General features: G+C 35.4%; 1 protein-coding gene across 1 annotated transcript in view; it reads left to right on the plus strand.

Moving 5' to 3' along the window:
- The window catches only part of LOC141507788 (bile salt export pump-like), a 157,461-nt gene that overhangs the window by 8,850 nt on the left and 125,739 nt on the right, over positions 1 to 22,872 (plus strand). The window contains exons 2-6 of the mRNA XM_074215775.1: positions 1,257 to 1,359; positions 5,583 to 5,604; positions 10,435 to 10,486; positions 13,265 to 13,503; positions 21,914 to 22,001. Coding sequence (XP_074071876.1) covers positions 1,284 to 1,359; positions 5,583 to 5,604; positions 10,435 to 10,486; positions 13,265 to 13,503; positions 21,914 to 22,001 — 477 coding nt within the window. The 5' untranslated portion in view covers positions 1,257 to 1,283. The remainder of the gene's footprint in view (positions 1 to 1,256; positions 1,360 to 5,582; positions 5,605 to 10,434; positions 10,487 to 13,264; positions 13,504 to 21,913; positions 22,002 to 22,872) is intronic.

The following is a 22,872-nucleotide window of genomic DNA, read 5'->3' on the forward strand; positions in this document are numbered from 1 at the left end:
AACTTTCATCTCTCAGGACACTAAAGTTTGTTATCTCAAAGACTGGATGTAGAAGTATAATCTCACCTAATAGACTATTCTTCTTAGTTCAGAGCTCTGAATCCTTGGTAAAGACCTCCCCCTAACCTATATTTCCCCAGTTCCTGTTACTATTTTAGGTTAGCAGATAAAGAAAAAGGTACTAGGGCTATCTCTGCTTGAGGACAAGTTCATTGTCTATTTTTCATATGCAATTCATGTAGTCAAAGGCTCAGTTTTCAATGAGGTGCATATGGCTTCATTTATATCTGAAATAGCCTCCCCTTTAGTGGCCTCGCTTCCCCCCTCCATGAGCTTTCATTTTGCTAAGTACGAAAGGGGGGAAAACTCATACAATGATAATTTAATTTTTCTATACAATATACCACAATCTGTGGTGAATTACCCAACTATCTGACCTTGCTTTCTTCATTTACAAAAGAAATGGTTGAGAGTGTCCCTTGAACCAGGTAATAAATCAAAACTCAATGTGTGATTTCTCTAAGTCAATATTCCAATGATACATAGCTATTTGAATTTGACACACTGGGTTAGAGTAACCTCTGTTACAAAAATAATAATCCCTTATTTTAAAGATGAATCTTTATTACCATAATTTGTTAAGACATCAGAATATAAAAATACTCTCTGACTCCTGCCTTTCTGGATTTAGACAGAGGATCCTAGTATGTTTGTTCATATGGGTTTATTTTTGTTTTTCCTAAAATAAAGTATCTGAGATTGCTAAAAGCATCCTTAAATTAAAATAATTTTTTGAAAAAATTAAATTGACTTTAAAAACTAATAAATCCTTTCTTCTCATAGTATTTTGATATTTCCCATCATTCCTTTAAAATAAATTAGAAAACATACTTAAGGGGCAGTAGGTGGCACAGTGGAGACAGCACCAGCCCTGGAGTCGGGAAGATCTGAGTTCAAATCCGATGTAAGACACTTAATAATTACCTAGCTGAATTACCTAGCTCCATTGCCTTGCCAAAAAAAAGAATTAAAAAAACTATGCTTAAATGATTTCTAGATTTCTTGATAGAACTTCATAAATAATTATTCATAAAAATTTTATAGTTGGAAGTAATCCAAGGCCAGTGACTCAGATTTGTTTCAGATTGATTGGTAAAGGTTGAGTCTGGGGATGAATCTTTCTTTCACTTGAGCTAATTTGATTTGTTTTTATACTAGAAGAAATAAGATTGCAGTGATTCTTTTCTATTTTATAGGTTCTTTGACTAAAGGTAGAAATTGCCATGTCTGATTCAGTCATTCTACGTAGAGTTAGAAAATTTGGAGAGGAGAATTATGCCTTTGAATCAACTGAACCTGGTAAGAACTCTTTTCCATTAAAGAAAAAAACTAAAAATGAATGTTTTATATTGGTAATTTAACATTAATGAGTAATAGTGTTGTTACTTCTCAATTCCTTCCCTCTACCACCAATAGAAAATAAGCAGAACAAAGAAATATAGCTAAGAAAATAAATCAACACTATGACCATGTCTAAAAATATATGCTCCATTCTCTACCTTATAGTCCACCATTTTTTTAGCCAAGAGGTTGTAGGCATGCTTTGCCAACATTTGAGGGAAGATAGAACTTTTGCCCTCATTCTGTTATATAAAAGGAGGCAAAAACATAAATGGGTAAACTTAGTAAATTTTCAAGAAACATGTCTTTATAAAATATGACTGCCACAACAATCTAATTTCCTTTTCATGATGCAGCAAATTCTCAATAAATCTGATTAAATAATTGGATCTTAAACTTCCACCAGCATATATATATATGTATATATATATATATATATATACATATATATGTATATATGTATATATATGTAAGGAATCCTTTTCTATCTGTAATAGGACTTTTGACACAATTGTCCATTTGTAGCAGTAATACTTGGAGTTTATATGAAACTTTAAGCTTTACAAAATGCTTTACAATTGTAAAACTTTAGGAAGATTTGAGTTTCAGATTCAACCTCAGACACTTTCTAGCTGTAATTTGTTTTGTGATTGAGCAAGTCACTTAATCACCCTTACTCTCAGTTTCCTCATATATTAAATGAGAATATAGTAGTAGCATCTACCTTACAGGACTATTGGAAAGATAAAATGAGACTGTATTTGTAAAGTGTTTAGCAATCCTTAAAGTGCTATATAAATACTATTGTTATTATTATTATTAGTTCATTTAATTCTTCCAATGTTCCTGTAAGGTAGGTGCTATTATTATTGTCTTCATATTCCAGATGAGAATGCTGAATCTGAGACATTAAATGATGTACTACTAGTCATAGAGTTAATAGGCTTATGAACTAAAACCTGAATTCATTGGTTTTCCTAACTCCAGTTCCAGCATTCTGTGTCACTTAGCTGCCAAGTAGGTGACTTACTTAGAATTAAACATGTTCCAAGAATCACATGATGATGGGGTGATATCAGAAGAGTCTTGGGACATTTGCAGAAAGATGGATCTTTTTCTTGCTATTTCTTTCACCATTGTGAATTTGCAGTTGAAATAAGATACTTTGGAAGAATTTAACCAGAAGAGACATAGATCCTACAGAAACCATCCCTGGTCTATAAAACCAATAGTAACAATATGCTCAATGACCCCCCCCCCCAGGCTTCCTGGACATATGCAAGTATCTACCATTGAAATGCCAAGATCTTTAGAGATTGATATAGTAGTATGGGAGAAAGGGAGCTCCCTAGATTTGGAGTCAGAGAGCCTGGGTTCAAATCCCAATTTGGCCACTTATTACCTATATGATCTTGGGAAATTTTCTGAATTTCTCTTTTATAAATGTCAGTTATTATTAAAAATGGAATTTTATCAAAAATATTAATGTGATGATTTTTTTTTGGTCCCAGACCAGTGATTCCATAAGTGCTGGTAGTTCTCATTGTGAAAACCTCCTCTAGTTAATGAAGGTCAGGAGCTTGACTATAACTGAGCCTTAGATAGTAGTCTGGAATACTGAAATGTTGAATGATTTGTCCATGATCAGACAGTATAAGTCTAAGAAACAGGACTTGAATCTAAGTTTTCCTGACTCCAAGGCTGGCACTCTCTGTTATCTGAAACAATTTTCCAATCAGTATTCCTAAGGAATTAATATGTAGATCCAGCTTGAAATAAGTTAAGATGGATCACCTAATAACTCTGAATCGATCACATATGAAGAACAAAAGGGGAAGGAGACTAAAGCTAAAACCATAAATTCTATAAGAAAGAAGCACTACTATGGAGAATAAGTTCCAAAACCTGGGAAACCAAATGTTGAGACTGATTCAAAGGGCAGGAGCTCAGAATCACATAAGAACAGATGGAGAAATATGAATAAAAGTTGGTGGGGAAAAGACTGAGGGTGGGATCATGGATACCTAACTTCCATTTAAGGAGAGAGTCCAACTTAATTATCTTGTTATTTCTCATCCAACTGCACTTTCTTGTGACTTCTCTGACTGACCTCTTCATTATGCCCCTGAGTTGGGAACATTCCCTGGCTTTCTTCCAACACCACTCCTTATCCTCAAATCCCCTCACCTTTTCCAGCTTCTTTTTGTATATCATCTTCCCCCAATAGATTGTAAATTCCATAAAAGTATAGTCTTTATATTTATGTTCACAGAACTTAGCACAGTGTCTGAGCCATCATGGGGGTTTAATAAATATTTATTGACTATTGACTATATAAAACTTGGGCCAAAAGAGGAAGGAACATGAAATCATTGAGTCTTGGGTATTTAACTCCCTACTCTACCTGCATCATATTCTAACAGACAATCTACACCACTGCATCCCTATCTCTTTTCCCTTGAGTACAAGACAGTTCTCCCCTCTATTCTCATTCTCCTCTGGCAAAAATGGATGTAAGCTCAAATAGTAACTTGACCCTCAAACATATACACATATTTCTGAAAGAAAATTGAGAAAATGAATCTAAGTAATTCATGAGAACTAATATTAATTAACTTTTTTTCAGACATAACCAAGCTTCATCCTGTGTTTTTAGTACCATCAATCTCAATAGTACCTTTCTTTCTGACTAGTTAACCACCAGAACTACCAGGCTCTTTGTGACTGGATGGCAATTTTAATCTTTTACGAAGATTAGTTTGTTTTTAATTAAAAGTAAAATTTTTCAGAAAATTTCTTCTGATGTAGTATAAAAATGAAGTCAATGGCTAAAAGGGAAATGTAATAGGAGAAAGAAAAAGGAGAGGTGGAATAGGCTAAGATATTTCATATAAAATTTTTTTATTACAATGAGCTATTACAATGATATGGAAGGGGGAATGAGGGAACACTCTCATCAGAGGTGGCTCGGAGAGGAAACAGCATATATATTCAATGGGATATAGACATCTAGAGTAAGAAAGAGAAAAGGGGAACAGGGGGGAAGGGGGAATGTGAGTGATGGAGGAGAGGGTGGACCATGGGGGAGTGGTCAGATATAACACATTTTCTTTTTTACTTCTTGCAAGGGGCTGGGATTGGATGGCCTGTCCAGGACCATAGGGCCGGGTGAATGCTGGGCCTAAGAGGTGGTATGTGGGCTTGGGGTCTCTTGGCCCCAGGGCTGGTGATCAGTCTGCTGTGCCACTCAGCTATCCTACAGCACATTTAAGAAGAGGGACAGAGTGAAAGGAGAGAGAAAATATAGTGTATGGTAGTGGGAAAGTATGAATAGAGGGAGTTGTGATCAGCAATGGCAACGGTGGAAAAATATGGAAGTAGCTTTTGTGATGGACTTATCCTAAAGAATGTGATCCACCCACCACAAAGCTAGAGGTGCTGGAACACAGACTGAAGTACATTTATTATTATTATTATTATTATTATTATTATTTGGGGGGTTGTAGGGTAAATGGGGCTGGGTGGCCTACCTGGAGCCACACAGATGGGTGATTGGTGTCTGAGGCCGGATTTGGACCTGGGTACCCCTACTACTATTATTATTATTATTATTATTATTATTATTATTATTATTATTATTATTTTATTTTGGGGTTGTTTTTTGGGGGGTTTTGCAGGGCAGTGGGGTTGGGGTGGCTTGCCCAGGGTCACACAGCTGGGTGATTGTTGGGTGTCTGGGGCCTGATTTGGGCTCAGATGCTCCTGGGCCAGTGCTCCATCCACTGTGCCACCTGGCTGCACCTATTATTATTTTTTTTATTTTAATTTTTTCCTCTTTCCTTTACTTTATTGCTCATGCAAGTCTATATTTTTTGGGGGGAGGGGGTATTATGTTTACTCTTAAAAAAGAATATTTTAGTAATGTATAAAAAAATTCATCTGAACAAAATTAAGAATAAATTTTAAAAAGTTAACAAAAAGAAATTTCTTCTGAGGATAAGCTAAACAACAACAACAACACACAAACAACACACAGATAAAAATGTCACAGAAGCCTAGTAATTTTGACCAAATCCCTGGAAACATTATTTTATGGCACTGGGAAATAAAACTGTTAGTGATTTTTGCATGGAATTTTCTGTTAAATATTAACATTTTGTTGCTTGATTTTGTCCTGACAGATAACAATACTAAGAAAGCAAGGTAAGTTAATATTGCCAACAATAATGCTACATTTCTAGGATAAAATGGAATTTTTTGATTCAAATATGACAGTTTTACAAAGTGAGTAGAACATAGAAAATATACAATTTCTAGTATGGATTCTACAGTATGGGATCCTTAAACTACATTCTTTGTTCCCTACCTTTCTCTCTGCCTAGTTTAAGTCTGGCATTTATATTTACTTTCAGAGTCTATTCAGATGTTATTACTTTTATATGTGATTTAATTCAGCAAGCATGCATTAAGCATCTATCCTATATAGGATGCTATGTCAGGTGTTAGATTTACAAAGACAAAAATCATTTGGGGGAGTGATGGTGGTGATGACTTGTGAATACAGCTCTATACTATAAATTAAACTTCAATCCTATGCTTCTTGTCTTATTGCTTGGGACTTGCCAAACTCCAACCCTGGATTACCTCACACCATCCATCTTGTCTCCACCTATTCAGGTTGACATTCCCCACTTGATCAATGGCCAAGGTATTTGAACAAGCAGTGTTCAGATGAAGAAATCAAAGCTATAGTCATGTGAAAAAATACTCAAAATTGCTATTGATTAGAGAAATGCAAATTAAAACTATTTTGAGGTACTACCTCATGCCAATCAGACTGGCTAATATGATAAGGAAATGATAAACATTGGAGACAATGTGAAAAAATTAGGACACTAATACAATAGTTGTGAGTTGTGGAGTTATGAACTAATCCAATCATTCTTTTTTTTTTTTTTTTTGGTAAGGCAAATGGGGTTAAGTGGCTTGCCCAAGGCCACACAGCTAGGTAATTATTATAAGTGTCTGAGGTCAGATTTGAACCCAGGTACTCCTGACTCCAGCTCTATCTACTACACCACCTAGCTGAAACATAATCCAATCATTCTTTTTTTTTAGGGTTTTTTTTTCCCAATCATTCTTTAGAGCAATTTGAAACTGTACCCAAGAGGCTACATCCCCTTTGATCTAGCAATAGCACAAGTAGGTTTGTATCTAAAAGAGATTTTTAAAAAAGGATAAGGAGGAGCAGCTAGGTGGTGCAGTGGATAGAGTACCAGCCCTGGAGTCAGGAGTTCAAATCCTCAGACACTTAATAATTACCTGTGTGACCTTGGGCAAGTCACTTAATCCCAATGCCTTGCAAAACAAAAATAAAAAAAAAATAAAAAAAGGAAAAGGATCTATATGTACAAAAATATTTAAAAGTTATCTTTTTGTGGTGGCAAAAAATTGGAAGGTGAGAATTGGAAATGATACCAAACAATTTGGAAAAGGCTGAACAAGTTATGGCATATTAATGTAATGGAATATTCCTGTGCTATAAGAAATGCAAGAAATTAACAAATGTGCTAGTAAGAAAAGCAAGATGATTTTGGAAAAACCTGGGAAGATTTACATGAATTGATGTAAAGTGAAGTGAGGAGAATTAAAAGTAGCAGTAATATTATACAATGATCAACTGTGAATGACTTAGCTATTCTCAGCAATTCAATGATCTAAAACAATTCCAAAGGACTTGTAATGAAAAATGCTATCCACCCCAGAGAAAGAATTGATAGAGTTTGAATGCAGATTGAAGTTTACTTTTTTAAACTTTAGATAATTTGGGATGCAAACTTTTAAAAAATGAATTTAAAAAATTTAAATGTAAGTAGAAAAAAATTTAAAAGAATGGGTAAGGTAGAAGGAAAGTTGGAAAAATAGGAAATTGTATTTTGAGAAAAATTTCAGGATTATAGGTCACAGAGTCTAAATAATTATGAAGGATGGAGGGATCAAAGCTATTAGCATCACTGTGACTGGACAAGTAGAGTAAAGATTAAGGTCACAGGAGTTTAGAAAGCTTTTGATCTGGAAGTTATCGTTATCTGAGGGGAAAGTAACAGATATCCTGAAGTCTTCAAGGATGAAGGAAGAGAGGCAAGGGCTGATTTGAAGAGGAAGATTGAGTCAAATACTAAACACTCTGAGGAAGGAGGGAGAATGATCTAGAGATCAGAGAGCTGGACTAGATGATTGATGGGTGATATGAACTTCTAAGACAAGAGAGGTTGCTGATTGATCTTGGCAAAGAAATAACCTGGAAGTGGGAAGATGGGATTTATGAGGACAGCAAAGAAGCCAACTTGACCAGAATGTAGAGCACATGAAAGAGAATGATTTGTAATTAGTCTGGAAAGGGAGACTGGAGACAGTTTATGAAGTGTATTAAATGATAAACAGAGGATTTTTCCTAGAGGCAGTAGGGAGTCATTTCAGTTTCTTGAGCTGGGGAATGACACAAGATCAGACTTGGGGAAAAATTGAAGAAGTTGGACCAGTTAAGAAGTCTGAGTGATAAAGGTGATGACTGTAAGATCTGGTCCTTCCACTCTGAGGCTATATGACCATGTCAGGTTCTTACCCAATCACTCTGAGTCTCATTTTCCTACTTGCCCAAATTATATAATTGTTATGAAAAATGCACACTAAAGTGCTTTGAAAAGCAGTCAAGTATACTACAAATTCACAAATGCAGTTATATCTGAGAGATTCATTGACTTCCAGGTACCTCCCTTCTCAGCCAGATTGTATTTCAATTGATTTTTAGGATTTACACATTATGTATAAGAGAGAGAAAATGAAGAAGTCCTACTGGGTTGTTGTTCAGTCATTTTCAGTCATGTCCAACTCTATGACCCCATCTGGGGTATTTTTGGCAAACACTGATGTGGTTTGTCATTTCCTTCTCCCACTCATTTTACAGAAAAAAAAAACTGAGGCAAAGAGGATTAAGTGATTTGCCTAGGGTAACATAACTAATAAATGTCTGAGATCAGATTTGAACATAGGAAATAAGTCTTCCTAACTCTCAGGCTAGGAAATCTATCTAGTATGTCAAGCTAGCTGTCCCCCAGGACCTAAGTATTTGTGGCCAAATAGGAAAAAGGATCTTTGCTTGACTCTTAGGCTGGCTGAATCTCTGTGGTTACATAGCTACAATCTTCTACATGTGCTTCCAGGTAAATTTCTGGAGGTTATGTCTCTTTCTGACAGCCTGCAACAATGAAGAATGACTGGATTTGGAATTCAAGGACTTGGGCTTCAAACCTGACTCTGATAGTTATTACTTCAAACAAGTTATTCATCCTTTATGAGCTTCAGTTTTCCTTTGGGTTTCCTCATCTATTTGTATGTCTTTGGGGCAGAGACATCTGGGAGGAGGACTTTACTCCTCCCCCATTTCTACTGGTAGTGGCCTTGACTACCAAATTAGACTTTGGCCTATACCTTAGAAAAAGAACAGATGGGTAGAAGACAAAAGATACAATAGCTGTATACTAAATTGCTGTCTGATGAAATAATAGCTTTCATAGAAGATTGAAGAGAGATAAGCGCTTTGATGGGAGGTCATTGAGTCACTATTGTCCCTTCCCAGGTTCTTATAAAACCAGACTACCAATCCTCTTCAATGTGGCTCTTTTTGTATTGACTTATTTCTCAATAGCTGTCTTTATTCAAGCTTTTTATGCTATAACCTCATGCTTCTACTTGCTCAATTATCTAGTCTACCCACAATTTCTTTTTCCTAAGGCAGGGGAATAATGGGGGGGGTGGAGGGGTAGTCAAGCCTACTTTCCATCTACTAGCCAGACCCCTCCCTAAAGTCTTCATTCCTACTAAGACAAGCTGCATATTAAATTAATGTGTTGGAGGAGCTGATCTCTGAGAACTCTGAGGTTCCTGATAACTCTAAACTTATAACAGTCATGATTTCTTCAAAAAATAAAGCCTCCCCCAAATTTGTGGTTTTAAATTAGAATAGCGACAATCCATATTTGTAATATTTCATTAACAAAAGGCTAATGAAATAACATGAAACTTAACTTACTTTTCATGGAAGACTCAGAGGAAGAAATCTTAGGACCAATTTTAAGGGAGAATTTGAACTTCTTGGAAGCTAGGTGGCACAATAGACAAAATACTATACATAGAGTCAGGAAAATTCATTTTTCAGAATTCAAATCTGGTCTGACATTCTATCTTTGCCAAGAAAATCCCAAATGGCATCATGAAGAGTTGGATATGACAGAAAAATACTGAAGGAACTTGAGGTTTTTACCAATTCTTATTTCAGAATAGTGCTAGGAACATACTTTCCCAATACTTTCTATCTCTCCAACCAAACAGTACTCTGAATGCTTAAAACTTTCATTTGAAGGTCTGAGCACTATTATGAAAACTTACTTTATTTAGCTTTTACATTCTTTTCACAATCCAATATGTTTTTCTCTTCCTTCTCATGTCCTCCTAGCCCCATGATGTCCTCTGTGCTTCTTTCCCTAATATTAAACATGAATTCTTCCTACACCTGGTCTTATTTGGATAAACTGACCCTAATTATGTGACACTAAAATAGTATTATATATGATGCTGGGGATCTTAGAGAAAACTAGAGTAAATTAAAATTGCATTTCAAGTGCCATATGGTAGATGTCTTCCAAGAAAGATGAGGAGTAGGATTCCTATCAGCATGATAGCAAGGGAGCATCAGCATTTCTTTCATATCAGTGGTATTTAACATTTTTTGAACACCAAAGATAAATAGGTATGCTTTACTGTCATGAGATAACCCCAGAAGAAGAAGGATAAACAGGAGAAGGTTACTCACAAAAAAATAAATTGAACATTTCCACCCAAGTTTGTGTTTGGGACCCTTGGTGTGGGTAGGTCCCTGAGGATACCTTCAGGAAGGGAGCCTGGGATACATACAATTATGTCTTTATGAGAATTCTTCCTTGTCTTCATAATTGCACATTTCATTTTCTTCAGGTCACGAGATGGGAAGAAAAATGAACATGTCCAAGTCAGCTTCTTTCAATTGGTAATAAATTTATTTAGCATGCAGTGAGTAGCTGGGTGGGGCCCATACAGTGGCAGATTTATAACACTGTGTACAACTGGACTGGCTAAGATCTTTAAGGAAGTTTTACATTTGTTAAAGTCACACTAGAAGGTATTAATTAACCCCAGTAAGGGCTTTTTCAGTCATGATCTGTGTACCTGTGATCATATTCTAAATAGTGAGTACACATACATAGCTAGTAAAATACCTTATCCAAAGTAATATATTACTCAGGACTTAATGTTCTGGGAAAAATAACTCACTGAGGCCCCATTTGTCATTTAATCTGGAAATCATGCCCTGGCAATGTATACTCCTCAAAAAGACTTCTTAAGTGTCTCTTTCATAGCCCAGATCCCCAAGTCTCTCTCCCTTTCAAGTTTTTCATCCCCCCCCCCCCCCCACCGCCCAATCGTTAATGTCAAAAGATAGCTTGGCTTAAAGATCAGCTCAAGACTTGACCATTCTTGTCAACACAATAAAGCCATTTGCCAGTGGTACCCAAGACTTAGATTTCTCTATCTCCTTTATATTAAAAATCAGAAATGAAAAAGGGTTCAATTTAAGTTCCTTGGATTATTAGAGCTCAGGTGCTGAGGCATTTTGGAGTGGTGGAGAAAATATTAGATCAAGAAACTTGCATTCAAATGCTGAATTTGATTTATGAGAGCATGAGCATATCCATTAACCTCTATTTTTCTATTAAGTCAAAAAACAGACTGAGAACTCAAATCTTCTCCATCTCATTATTTAGGGGAACTGGCACCAATGAAATCACATATCCCTCCTATAAAATTTAGATAGATAGAAACAGGACTAAAATGGATAAAAGAAAGCTTAAGCTAATAACTGATAATTTTGAGATTTTGGATAAATTCACTAGTTGATAAAGGTCAGGGACCATTTTTCTTTTTTATGCATTGGAAAATGTACATTGTACCTTGTACAAATTTGTACAAATGTACATTTTTTTGTACATTAGAAAATGTTTTTCTAGGAAAGGAATATACCTCATGTAGTTGTAAATCTGTGTGTTCACCTCTATTCTATCAAAAGATGCATATTTTTTCCAGGTCAAAGTACAAATTCATTTGAAATAACAATATCTACATGAAGGAGGACACTAGGAACAGAAAGAATTTCAGAATTTGTGAAATATTCAAAAGTACAGATAGAACCACTATATTTGGCCTTCTTTTTAAAAGAAGGGAAATGACAAGTGCATGAATTAGATTTGAGTGAGTGTGTGCTGTGCTAAGTCACCAGCCTCACTTTCTCCTACAGTGCCATCTGGATCCGCTGTTGAGATATGGATCAGTATGACTGGAGCTGGTCCTGGGTGTGAGGCAATCAGGGTTAGTAACTTGCCCAAGATCACACAGCTAGTTAGTGTCATGTCTGAGGCTGGATTAGAACTCTCATTCTCCTGACTCCAAATGCCAGTGCTCTATCCACTTCGCCACCTAAAACTAGAATTGGAAGGAAACTTCTAACCAAATCATGAATTGGAACCATGTCTTATAGATCATTACACAATGGTTGACACATCTGTCTGTGATGCTCTACAATTTACAAAGCACTTTCTTCACATCTCTATGAGTCAGATAATATGTGTTAATATACTTATTTATCAAAGGAGTAAACTAATGAGAAGCTTAAAGATTAAGTAACTTGCCCCAAATCACTCAGTTATGAAGTGCTTGCTGGCAGCAGGACTCTAACTCAGACATTCTGAGTCCAGATTTGGGGATCTCCTCACCAGCGTGATAATCCTCCAATATCTAATATAATGCACACCACCCGGTAACAACCAACGTAACAACAGTAATGAATATTTATGAACTAACTTCCCATTGTATGTGAAAACCAAGCTAGGTACTAGGATGGGCAGTAAGTTTAAAAAAGACAGTCCTTTCCCTTAAGCAATTAAGGGGGTGAAAATCAGAAAAGGTGTTCTGGAGGTTTTTGAGTTGATGAGTTGACTTAAAGGACAGATGGGAATTCAACAGACCCCCTCATTAATTATGAGACAAGAAGCCAAGGGAAGCACCAGAATTTTTTTGCTTTTCTGTGCCATAAAAATTGCCTTTTGGGCAATCTGGTGAAGCCCCCAGATCCCTTCTCAAAATATTAGTTTTTTAAATGTATACAATAAGATATACAAAATTACCAAAGGAAAACATTATATTGAAATGCAGTTTTCAAGAAGTTTTTTTTAAATTAAAGTTCATGGTCTCAATGTTAAGAACATCAGATAGAAAGACAGCTTAGAGACCTGAGTTCTACAACTATCTCAAACACTTATTAGTTATGTGATCCTGGACTTGACACATCTCTGAGCTTCAGATACTTATCTGGAAAATGGGGTTTAAAAAAAACTTTTACCTCACAGCGTTTTTCTAAACAAAGATTGTTTTATAAGCCTTGAAATGTCACACAAATAATGATTGATTATATTTGTTGAATGAATGATTATAATTTAAATATGTTTCTTCAAAATTGGCATACCGATTTAATTTAATAAAATTTTTTATCTTGTTTGAAATGGTTTCCTTAGAAAATTTGATATTGAATATAGCTATTATAAAATAACAATTCAATCTCATCTCTAGTATATATTTGAGTATTTTGTATAGACACACATTTATTTATGCAAGTATATGTATTTATGCTATATAGTAGAAATAGTTATATGTATTTATTTATGTATATACATACATACAAGCATTCCTAACTTTTGGATTTTTTTCTTTCAAGTTTCGATTTTCTTCTTCAAGGGACAACTGGCTAATGTTTGGGGGAAGTTTCTGTGCATTTCTACATGGAATGGCCCAGCCAGGAATGCTACTTGTTTTTGGCTTGATGACAGACACTTTTATTGAATATGACATTGAGTTACAAGAGCTTAGCATCCCTGGTAAGATATGTGTGAACAACACCATAGTGTGGGCCAACAGCTCCCTCAACCACAATGAGACTAATGGGACCCGTTGTGGGTGAGTTGTCACAATTTTTTCTTTTTTCCTTTTTTTCAATTTTTACATTTAAATTCAAAACTTGGGAAGGGGACTTTATTGGCAGCTCTGGAGACTGTGTATCTGTCACATGGTAAGCAGAAATGTCAAGTTACCCAAATTGCTACAAGATACTCTGGCCTGAGGGAACCACTTTCTCCATCTGACCTTCTCATTTCAGTGGAAACTAGATTGGAAATTACTCATTTTACCTGACAGCTGTAAGGATTTAACAGCCTGGTTCACTCTCAGCTCACATGGGATACTACAAATAGCTTTGTTCTGTCTCTAGGGTGATTTATCATCTATGAATTCGATTTAATTGGATTCTCTTCAATTCTCTGCCTCTGGTATATGTGTGTGTGTATGTGTGTTTGTGTGTGTGTGTGGGGGGGAGTGTTATGTTTCCCTACAAAATATTTGCCATACCTTGATTCTAAGGCAGATGATCCATTTATCAAGAGCCTTTCGTTTTAGAAGGGCTCCTGGAGTCACAAGGATTTAGACAGTTAGGTGATCATGTATTGATCCTAGAGTCAAAAAAGATTCATCTTTGTAGTTTCAAATCTATCCTTAGACCCTTACTAACTGTGTGACTCTGGACAAACCTTAATCCTGTTTGCCTCTATTTCTTCATCTTCAAAATAAGCTGGAGAAGGAAGTGACAAACCACTTAACTATCTTTGCAACAAAATCTCAAATGGCTAAGGACACAACTGAAAAATGACTGAACAACATAAGGATGTTTTAAACGCCCTAGAGTTTGAGCAGCTGATTCTTTTCTATAGCAGACTTATTGCGGTCATGTAGGAAGCAGCAATGACCTTGTATTAAGAGTAGCGGTATATTATTATATATAAAAGTCTGCTCATAATGCAGAAATCCTGTACTGTAAGAGTTGGAAGACCTCAGAAGTCATCTAGTCTAACTCATACTTAACCAGAAATTCCCTCTATAATCTTCCCCAACACTCGGCCATCTGGCCTCTGTCTGAATACCTGAAGTTATGGAGAACTAAATACTTCTATAGAATAACTCAGGGATTTTATTTTTGTTTTTGTTTTTTTATTATTACATGGAGCCAAAACCTGTCTCTCTACAACTGCCATCCACTGATCCTTATTCTATCTTATGCTAACTTTCCATGGTGGTCTTTCTCCTCTTGTGATGTGAGGCAGAGTTGGATTATGGGCATAATACATTACTGAATTATTGAAAGGAAGTGAACTTTGTAACCTGAACCTAAAATCCCTACAGCTTCATAGCTAAGATAGCCTCATTTGCACACATACTCAATCTCTATTCAAATATTCAAAGAAGAAATGGCAAAAAGGGCATGACAAATGTTGACTATGAAAAACCCTTCTCAAAAGAATCTGTACTTTTCATTGGCTTTTAATCATTAGTTAATAGTAGGGTATCTGTCAACAATCCATTTAAGCCAGTCTGTTGTCAAAATACATAACGTAGGCCTGCATTACAAGAAAAAGTCTTTATTTTTTTTTTTTTTGGTGCTTCTGGTAATAAGACCCCATGGACAATGGTGTTGGAAACAGTTCAGTTTTTCTATGACTTGTTACAATCTGTCCTAACACAGCATTTTTGTCAATATCTCAACAGTTTTCAGAAATATCCTCACTTCTGGAAGCCAAATGTCAAGTACTTGGTTCTTTGGATTTCACAATAGCATCCTATGTTATCATTGCTCTTGGGTCAAGTTCTGAAAGTTGACTAGATTACATCCTAGGTGAAAACTTCTGACCTTCATAGGGCAATTAGCTTTGGTTGTCTTCATGATGTTGAACATGTAGAAATATATGACTTATTTTCTATTGTCATTTGTACATGTGGCATTTTGGTCTCCTGCCATTATCAGGTCATTAGCTAACCATTGTGAATGATGAGTTCTCCCAATTCTTGCCATGTGTTCATTATTAAATATTAAAAATGCTCTGGATTCCTGTGTGATTAGATATTTGTTTAGTCTTAAACGAGAAAGCAAAGTTCAATTACAGACTGATGTAGGTAAAAGGTGGAGAAAAAAAATTTTTCTTCGATATAAGGTATTGATATGTTGATGAAATTAACCCTGCCTCCCTGTTCTCCATTCCCCATCCTCCATAAGATATGATTGTAATTTACTTGGAAGAATATGAGCAATTGTTTTTTGTTAAAATGGGAATTCCCAGCAAAGATAGCTATGGCCTTGTAAAGAGAGTAATAAAGTAGAGTCAGTGTTCATATTGCAGAAATCAATATCAGGCTATGTCAATAGCAAATAAATATTTTAGTAGGACATAAATGAGTATGTGAGATTGTGGGTGGCACTTGCTATGTGATGATTGGAACAAATTCCTCTCTTTATTTCTCTTTGTTTCTAAGATAGCCTTTCTACCTTGAAGGGAGTTTCCAGTCTAAAACTTAATGATTGCATAACCATTAAGTCACTCTATTCAAAAATCACTGATAAAAGGTTTCCTTATAGACTTATCGCCACTCTAGATTCTTGTAGACAAACAATGATTAAGGGAGGATGAGAAGGAAAGAAGAGGAAGAGATATTTTGGGCTAAATCCTAGAGTATACTTAAGAAATTGTCATCATCATCATCATCATTATCATCATCCTGATGAAGTCTTATATTGACCTACCTTAGGGTTGGCCCTAACAGAAACATTCATGGTATTTTAAAAGAAGTTTAGTCATTGTGGAAGTCTTTAAGTTTTGTTCAATTTAAACAATAAAATATATATGTTGGCTTAAAGTGAACAACTATCAATAGATGGCCTTTCTTTAGTTGCCATTTATTTTCCAACCACATCTAATATAGGTATTCATCATCTTCATGTATAATAGTATTCCATTAACTTTTATCATAAGACTCTTCCCTGACTTCATGATCTCTTAGGTTGGGCTATTTACTACAAAGCCTGTGTGGTTTTCAAACCTCCCTGTTTTTTCTTTTTTTGCAAAGAAACAGGGATTACACACATTTCTGCATTCTTCTCATTTTGTCTTGTTTATATACTAGGAGGTAATTTCATTGGAAGAAAGAGAAAGCATGGACTAAAGTCAGGAAAATGACAATTTTTATGTAAGTAGTATGTAGTTTACTGGATTTCATGTAATATATGCTATAAATCTTTAAAGAAAACTTTTGTGAACATTTTAAGTCATTATTAAAAAAATGGATGCTGCTATCTTGGTAGATTGTCATTAGCCTAGATAGTACAGTTCTGTGCTTTGATTAAGACAGACCTTCCAGAATTCACCAAATATAAAATAGTCAAATTTCTGCCAGCAAGGGATGTTCAGTTTGAAGGTCTGTCACAAGTACTACTACCACCCATTTCCCAAAGTTGTTTAGGCCAGATAGAGTCTCAGGAAGCTATAGACAAAGCAGTTGCAAATGGAAAAGCTTTTCTTGAACACATGTTAACCTTCTTGATGCTAACATAATGCCTGGCTTATCTTACCTTCTTTATGTAGTCTATAAAGAAATTATATAAACTTAGGAACCTAGGAAAGATAGCCATGTCCACACAAAGCCTTGAACTGGACTGCAGCACTAATAATTTACACACCAGGAAGTTCCAGGATGCAGTAACAGCAGCTTCAAGGAAGAAGCTACTTTAGATCTGTGAACTCCACAAAAGAGCACTTTGCCAAAGGGAGCCCAATGACGAGTGTCTCAGTGAGGCAGAACTGAGCACTCTAAGAATATTGGATACAGTTGAGGTAATAACCAGCATCAAAGAACCCTGACAATGGTTATTTTTAAGACTCTAGGGTTTTTTAAATGTTAATTTATTTTTTTTCCAGTTACATGAAAGATAGTTTTCAACATTAATTTTTTGTAAATTTTTGAGTTCCTTCATTTTTCTACCTGCCCTCCTCCCTTCTCCTGACAGCAAGTAGTCTAATATAGAATATACATATACCATCATGTTTATCATATTTCCATATTAAAACTCCAGTTCTGAATGCAATATTTCAGCACTTGGAATGCCTGTATTTTTGACTGAAGAAATGTATCAGATAATAAAAATGCTGAAATTTATGAGAATTAGCAGTCTTAAATGGTGTCTGTCTATTGAAGATTAAAAATTAAAATAATATTTAAATGCATTCTAAAGATAGCTACAAATAAATATCTCTGATTGTGCAGTTATATGGTTTGTACAGTTGTTTGGGGAGTCACTTCTAAATAAATGTAGTGGTCTTATCTGCTTTATGAACAGAAGTGGAGTTATCTTTCTAAAAGTCCTTGCATTAAATTTAACCTATCCATAAGAAATTTCTTGATATGTCTACCATTACAGTGCTGTATGGCTTTAGGAACACAAAAGCTAGATTAATAAGTTAATAGGTACATACTTTAGAGAATATTTTCTAGAATTTTACAATTATAACAGAACTCATTATTGTTAAATACTACTTCATCAGTGTATTTTGAATAGGTAAAATTCATTCTTATTTTCTCCTTAGACACCCTGATGGGTTATTCCTGTTTTGGGGAATATAGAAATATACTTAGGTAATAAGAATTGACACCATTATGCACACTTTTGTCCTGGGAACAATTCAAATTATTGACTACATATCCCAAAGACATCTGAATGGTAAGAAATGATCATTGAAATGTGACTCCCCTACTATACTAGTTGTAGTTGTTTATCTAGTGAGATGATGAACCTATTTCTGTTAATGGATCAGATATGACAAATACATTTATTTTTAACCAGCTCCCCCAGACAACTGTATAAATTGCATTTTTCTTCAATAAGAAATTTTTATTAAGTATCTCTAGGATGTATTTAAGTAAAATGTTCTACTTTGAATAAAATATACTGTAGGTAATGATCATCCTACTGAGGTACATAGGGTTTATAATCTACTCTGGTGGAGAGATTACAATATTTGGTTCCTCTTTTTCTCTTCCTGGAATATTTTGCTTCATACAACCTGGAAAGAAATGGGTACATAGGTCACTCTTTCCTCCCATTTTCCTTCTATCTCATAGATAGGATACAATTTTGAGCTCTTGGAACAAAGCTGATGAATAAAAGCAGACACAACCCTCCTAATTTAGTATTCTGACTTGTCCTCAGACCCAGTCCAAGAAGTTAACAGTCTGATCACCTAAAACAAATGGCCAATGTCTATTTGTGCTCCTGGTATGTGAAGCCCCCATACAGTCAGTCCCTACCATCTGCAGCAAAGGGCCAAAGGCAAACTTAGTAGTGTCTAGTACAGTCTTCCAATGCAGCATTGATGTCTAAACCAGATACTGATGTGGAAGAGGTCGATTAAAGAGTATTTTCTGGATGAGCTCTGCAGTTTGCATTTTAACTTCTACTAGTTGATTATATACACAATTAGTATTTGTCTGAGGTAGACTTTAAACTGGGTCTTTCTCAGCCCAAGGACAGGACTCGATCTATTATGTCCAACTTTGTATCAAGAATTCTGAATATAAGAATCATAATCATTGACTTTACTCTCAACGGACTTTTAATTAAGATGGAAGTCAATACAAAGGTGATAAATGATTAATTAATGAAAAATTAATTAACAAGAAAAAATTTCAATAATAATTCAAAGGGGTCATAAAAGAGATATAATAAGGCCATATGAGCAAACCTTTTGCTACATGATCCTAGCTAATACCACTTTGCAATAGCATCATTACCATACCATTATACACAAACACCACTGTTGACATCATGAAACTCTATTATAATATTACTAAAAGATTAGATCATAGAATAATAGATTCAAAGCTGGCAAGGAGCTTAATGGTAATCTTCTCCAACCTTCTTATTTTCCAAATAAAGACACTTGGGGCCAGAGTGGTGAAATGTTAGGTGGTAAAGAACAGAATTGAGATTTCAACCCAGATCTTCTGATTCCAGATGTTCTACTCCTTTCATTGAACCATATGATGCAAATAAACTAGATGGAGATGATCCATGGCAGTGTAAATTCCTCTGAGTCTTTGACTGCCATCTTATTACTCTGTGTACATTGTTCCAACAGAATGTCTTATAACTATTTTTTTGATCTCATGTCTTACTTTGTTTTATTTTCAGAGGCAATAAATAACATTCATTGGGGAATACCTATCTATTTTTAATTTTTGAATAATGATACAGACAATTGCTATTAAGATTCAAAGGAAGGAAAGATAGATATCTTTAGACTTTGGATTTAAAGAAGAAATCTTTGAGGAGTAGAAATAGTATAGGATGAAGAAGCTTAGAGAAAGTAGCAAGGAAAGTTAATTAGAGTTTAATGAAATGATATTTGTCTTTCATTCTCAGGGAAGATCATGGCAATAGGGGGAGGTGATGTCATGACAATGTGATTTGGATTTGAGTTAGGGGATGCTGTGCTAAGTCACCAATCTCACTTTCTCTACCATCTGAGTACAGTGGTCAGAAATAAATCAGGATGACTGAGATGATCCTAGATGTCAGGCAATTGGGGTTAAGTGACTATTCCAAGGTCACACAGCTAGTATGTGGCCAGTGACTGAGACTGGATTCGAATTCCTGTCCTCTTGACCCCAAGACCAGTGCTCTATCCACTACATCCACCTAGCTACCCACTTTTTTTTTAAATGAAAAGAACCCCGGACAAGAGAGTTGGAAATCCCAAGTTCCAGTCTCTGCTCTGCCACTAATTTTCTGTGACTTTGAGAAAAATCACATCATTTCTTTGCCTTTCAGTTTGCTTACCCATAAGGAGGAATCAGATTAGATGATTTCTAAGATCCCTTCTAGTGATAAAGTTCAATAACTCTAAGTTGGTATCTTTCTTTTCCTAGAGTTGCAAGTCAATTGTCATTCTGTCCTATCTCTGAAAATGGGATTTTCATGAAGGCAATGGGTTTGTTTTCAATTTTTGCCAACTTAAAGTAATTCCTAAATGTTTCATATCCCCTTATTTCACAATCCTGGTAACTATACTGGGAACATGCCTAAGTGCCTTCCATGCTATTTACTATAAATGCCTTTGGCAGTAGCACTAAGTATAATCCTGGATAATGGAACTACATGAGGTGTACCCAGCATACAGACAAAGCTAATGAAACACATTTTCCCCCATGGGAAAGTGACAGGAACATTTTTTATAACATCACCCTGAGATGGAAGAGCTATAAAATTGGTTTAGACTCCTGGAGGAGGTGACATTAAATCTCCTGAATTACAGCTCACATTATTCTATCTAAGAGACTTTGCAGACAGCCTGTTTGAGATTTTAAAACTTTTTTATATATAGAATTATCATTATGTTGAGCATGAGTGGAGAAACCACAGCTAGAACACTGGATGGGTGTTCAGGGTCACCTGGACCAGTCCTGACTACAAGATAGCATATGACAATAGACTAGTTTTCATTCCCATGATTTTTCCCACTCTTTATGTGCCCATTTTCTCAATCTGTAATATGAAAACAGCTGTATTTTTACTGTGTTGTTACTGTGAGTCTTCCTGCTTCATTCTGTGATTCAACTGGAATGCCAAGGAGATAAAACAGATTTTTAAATAATTTGAGTTTGGGTCATGAGCTTTTGAAGTCCCTTGAAACCAAGTTCCAATCTATCTTTTCAGCCTCATTGGACATTCCTCCCGTTCCCTTACTCTGTGATCTAACCAAACTTACTACTCTTTGTTCCTCAAATTCAATACTCCACTTTCCTTCTGAGATTCTTAGCACTGACCATCTCTGGAATGTTTCGTGGTTGTTGTTCACTTATTTCAGTCATGTATGACTTTGTGACCCCATTTAGGATTTTCTTGGTAAAGATACTGGAGTGATTTATCATTTCTTTCTCCAGCTCATTTTAAAGATAAATAAACTGAAGCAAACAGGGTTAAGTGACTTGCCCAAAGTCACAGATTTGAACTCAGGAAGATGAGTCTTTCTGACTTGAGGTTTGATATTGTATACACTGTACCACCTCCCAACCCTCCCTGGAATGTCCTCCCTCCTTAACTCTGCTCCATAGAGTCCCTCTATTCCTTTAATATGCTGCTCAAACACTGCTTTAATATGAAACCTTTCCTAATTCCTTTCCCTTCAGTGTGACAACCCTACCCTCCAAACTCCCTTGTATTTATGTTGTATTTGGATTTATTCATTTTATATTTAGACTGTATATAGTTTATGTATGTTGCTTCCTCCTTTTGAACTTAAGTTGCCTGAAAGTGTTGATTTCTTCTGCATCCCCAATACCTAAACAAAGGACCTAGCACATAATAGGCATTTAAAATATTTGTTGATTGAGTGTTAATAAATATTATTATCACATCTACCCCTCAATTAAATTCTACCAGGTAGCTTGACACTCAACACTTCTGACTTTTTAAATATTATCTCTTTTGAAGGTTGTTGGACATTGAAAGTGAGATGATCGTATTTGCCAGTTACTATGCTGGAATCGGTATTTTGGTTTTCATCCTGGGATACTTCCAAGTCAGTATCATCATCTGTAATCTTTATATAGTACATGTCACATTTGAAAAATGTTAATTATTCATGGCAAAGAAGTTTCTTGAACCTTCAAGTCAGTAGTCAATCTAAAGATAAAAATAAGTTTCTCAGATTCCCAGATCAGTTTCTCCTTTTCAATAATTCAATATAATCATAGAAGGAAATAGAGAGACAATTCTATCCTGAAAAAAAAGACCAAAAACTTCCTGCAATCTATAATCGAACTAAACCTTACTTCTATCTGTTTTTTTTTTTAACCTGGTACTCTCCAGCTCCTATCTTCTTTTCTTTGCCCTGGCTGTTCCCATATTTAGAATAATTCCCTCCTCCCCTTTACTCCATAGAATACCTCTCTTCCTTCAAGATCCAGTCCAAACAACATCTTCTGAATATGAGGCTTCTTTTGATTCCCTCATCTACTAGTAATCCCCTACCAAACTACCTTGTATTTAATTTTCTCAAATTTATTTATATTGATTTTTGTCACACACACACACACACACACACACACACACACACACACACACACACACAGAGACAGCCATGAATGTGAATTTCTAGAGAGAAGGGCTTATTTCACTCTTTATACTTCTACAGTGCCCAGCACATAAGAAATGATTGTTGATTGGTTAATTCAAACAGTGGGACAAGCTGAAAATATGGGTGAATTTATGATGACTATACCTTTTTGTTCCACTGCTACCTTGCTATGACCTTCTTTACTGTGACTAGATGAATGTTCCATGACTAATTTGTGACCAGTATCATGAAATTTGTTCAAATCTTCCTGACTGCTAATTATTTTATGGAAAATCTTAACCAATTCATAAAACTTATTACTACCAAAATTGTT

This window comes from Macrotis lagotis, chromosome 1 (assembly GCF_037893015.1).
Source record: "Macrotis lagotis isolate mMagLag1 chromosome 1, bilby.v1.9.chrom.fasta, whole genome shotgun sequence".
Classification (NCBI taxonomy): Eukaryota; Metazoa; Chordata; class Mammalia; order Peramelemorphia; family Peramelidae; genus Macrotis; species Macrotis lagotis.